At 34.3% G+C, this 3,233-nt stretch overlaps 1 protein-coding gene across 1 annotated transcript; it reads right to left on the minus strand.

Annotated features, from left to right (window-relative positions):
- Positions 1-808: 808 nt before the first annotated feature.
- LOC106466827 (lectin L6-like) lies at positions 809-1,936 on the minus strand. The gene has a single exon (XM_013927129.2). It carries the CDS (start codon positions 1,929-1,931, stop codon positions 1,209-1,211), a length of 723 nt encoding a protein of 240 aa, XP_013782583.1. The 5' UTR covers positions 1,932-1,936; the 3' UTR covers positions 809-1,208.
- Positions 1,937-3,233: the final 1,297 nt, after the last annotated feature.

Consider the following 3,233-nt stretch of genomic DNA (forward strand, 5'->3'; position numbering starts at 1 on the left):
TAAAATGTAACCCCTTCCACCTTTCTTACTGGTTTTGTGTAATAAATTCGCATGCATAAATAATTATTGTTGAAAAAGTAAACAAAACAGATAGATAACTATCAAGTGAGCTATGGTTGAAACTGTTTATTAACATATTACATGTAGCATAAATCATGTTCGTTGTTGTAATTATACTTAGAATGCTACACCTATCGATCACTCCTGCCATCTGTTGGTAGAAACCGTAATTTATTGAGACTTACGAAATACGACCTATTCTGTATAACTTTATCTACGCTGCACACGTCTCTCTAGACACAAAACGACTCAACGTGCGCGTGTTTCTTTCTTCCTTGAGTTTTACATTACAGTTGGAATTATATCTGCATGAAGAAACTCATCTTTTGTATTTTGTTTAATAATTCCTATCTTAAAAACCGGTAAATGGGGTTCTAAATAAGTAAAATACATTGAGCTTTCTTTCTTAAATAATAGATTTTACATATCCATATTCTACAGTAAAACTAACTTCATTTTTCTTTAATTCTGAGACAACTGTAAAGGAGAATATGCCTTGCATCAATGAAACAATGATTAAAGTTAAGCAACAATGATTGAGGCTCAAACAATACCTACTAATAAAGAATGCGGAGAACCAGTGTTTTAAAAGTATCATTTTTTTTCTTCTAAAAATTCTACCATCTCTTTTTACTCTCGATTGAAATAGTTTATTTTGAAATGAAATAGTGGAAGAGAAACGAAACAGATGTAGTTAGTGCAGGAAAACGTTTATTAGTTTCGTTAGTATTACAATAATGTAAACAAATCAATCAAAACAGACTTTATTTATGTTAAAAAAAGAACCAAGGTGTCAGCTTATTAACTACAGATTATCTTAATACACTTTAAATAGTTATACAAATGTAGATGAAATACAAATATATAATGGTTAACCATTCTACAGGGGTTTAAGAAGACATTATTACAAACATCTTTTTTCAAGCACTAAACAATGAAAAACTCCTTTCTACAGTGCCGTTTACTTAAGTTAGCAATATAAATCTGTATTATATTATTTAATAAAAGGACAAATTAAAATGATGGAATAAAACCATTTTTTTTTTCAAAATAAAAATGAAGCAATAGAAAATGTACATATAGTGCTCAAGCATTTGTAGTGTGGTAGGTCAAAGAGATGACCATATTGCAAACTTTATAAGGACATCTTAATTTGAACGATAGATATTGTCTACAGAATTGATCCCTAGAATGGTGTATCCACTAGCATCACACTGCTTCAATCGTCCACTCATTTTGGACCATTGACCATAGCAAGGCTTAGGGCAACGGTAAATCTCATGTTTAGTGTTTACCCCGATAACTTCCCAACTGCCGGACCCGGTGACGTGCTTTAGGCTTCCCGGAATCCTTTCCCAGGAACCGCTTCCGTCTACTGGGCGACGATAGATTGCGTTGGCGCTGTTGACCCCATAGACCAGATCTCTACCACCATCTACCTGCTTCAAACGTCCACTCACTTGGCTCCACTGTCCATTACAAGGCTTAGGACATTTGTAGATTTCGTCATTCGAGTTAACACCCCAGATGTAGCCGTAACCTGAAGCGCTGACATGTTTCAGCTTACCTCTGACACGAACCCAAGTTCCGCTCCCATCTACCGGTCGCTTGTAGATATCATCGTGTCGATTCACTCCCCAAACCTCATGGTCATCAGCGTCGACCTGCTTCAACGATCCGGGTACCAGAGTCCACTTGCTGTGGGAGCAAGGTTGTTCACAGAAGTAGATTTGATGGTTACGGTTGACTCCCCACATGAATCTGGGTGAGGCTGAGATGTGTATAAGTTTACCAGAAATTTGACTCCATTGTGCCGCACTCAGAGATGCAGCTAACAAACTCAGCAGCACGAGGATAATTCTTTGTGTCATTCTGGTGTTAGTCAGTTCAACTGTGTTGTCTCGAAAGAATCTGGTCTCTTTATATTACCCAAAACGACCTTTACTCAATACCCACGTGGTGTTTGACGTAACAGAAGGATTGCGTTTTAGTTATTATTTTTATTTCATTTAAGCTAGACAATTTCAATCTAAATATTTCAGCACGTAAAGGTCAACATTAACTGTCCCTTTAATGGCTGCATAGTAAATATATCACAAACATCCGCTATTAATTTTGTTGCCTTTTCAAAATGAAGATGGCTTATGTTTAATTTGGGCCTTAGACATATACGATACTTATAGATATGTGTTAATTTCTATTTAAATGTTCTGAAAGGCTAGTAAATATATTTTTAAGAGTTAGAATTTACTTAGAAATAATACAAATTGTATAGGCTGTAACGGTTGATTTATCATTTGAATAACTTTAAACTGAAAAGGAAGTACGTCAGAACAGGAAAACCAATGAAACAGTTTTTCTATATGGCATTGGTTGGTTAACTGTAATCATTGTATCTGTGGTTGATTAACTTTAATCATTCTTACTCTGATCTAATGTAGTCATTGACTGTAAATATTGTTTCATTGGTTAATTTACTGTAATCATTGACTGTTATAATTGTTCCACTGGTTGATTAACTGTAATTTTTTCCGTTGGTTGATTAACTGTAATCATTGTTCCACTGGGTGATTAACTGTAATAACTGTTCCACTGGATGATTAACTGTAATAACTGTTCCACTGGTTGGTTAACTGTAACCATTGTTTCGTTGATTGATTAACTGTAATCATTGTTTCGTTGATTGATTAACTGTAATCATTGTTTCGTTGGTTGATTAACTGTAATCATTGTTCCACTGGGTGATTAACTGTAATAACTGTTCCACTGGTTGATTAACTGTAATCATTGTTTCGTTGATTGATTAACTGTAACCGTTGTTTCGTTGGTTGATTAACTGTAATCATTGTTTCGTTGATTGATTAACTGTAATCATTGTTTCGTTGGTTGATTAACTGTAATCATTGTTCCACTGGTTGATTAACTGTAACCATTGTTTCGTTGGTTGATTAACTGTAATCATTGTTTCACTGGTTGATTAACTGTAATCATTGTTTCGTTGATTGATTAACTGTAATCATTGTTTCGTTGGTTGATTAACTGTAATCATTTTTTCGTTGATTGATTAACTATAATCATTGTTTCGTTGGTTGATTAACTGTAATCATTGTTCCACTGGTTGATTAACTGTAACCATTGTTTCGTTGGTTGATTAACTGTAATAACTGTTCCAC

This window comes from Limulus polyphemus, unplaced genomic scaffold (genome assembly GCF_000517525.1).
Source record: "Limulus polyphemus unplaced genomic scaffold, Limulus_polyphemus-2.1.2 Scaffold2389, whole genome shotgun sequence".
Taxonomy (NCBI): Eukaryota; Metazoa; Arthropoda; class Merostomata; order Xiphosura; family Limulidae; genus Limulus; species Limulus polyphemus.

Excerpts from the sequence above, each read along its gene's own strand:
- LOC106466827 (XM_013927129.2), bottom strand. The coding sequence starts at position 1,931 with ATGACACAAAGAATTATCCTCGTGCTGCTGAGTTTGTTAGCTGCATCT.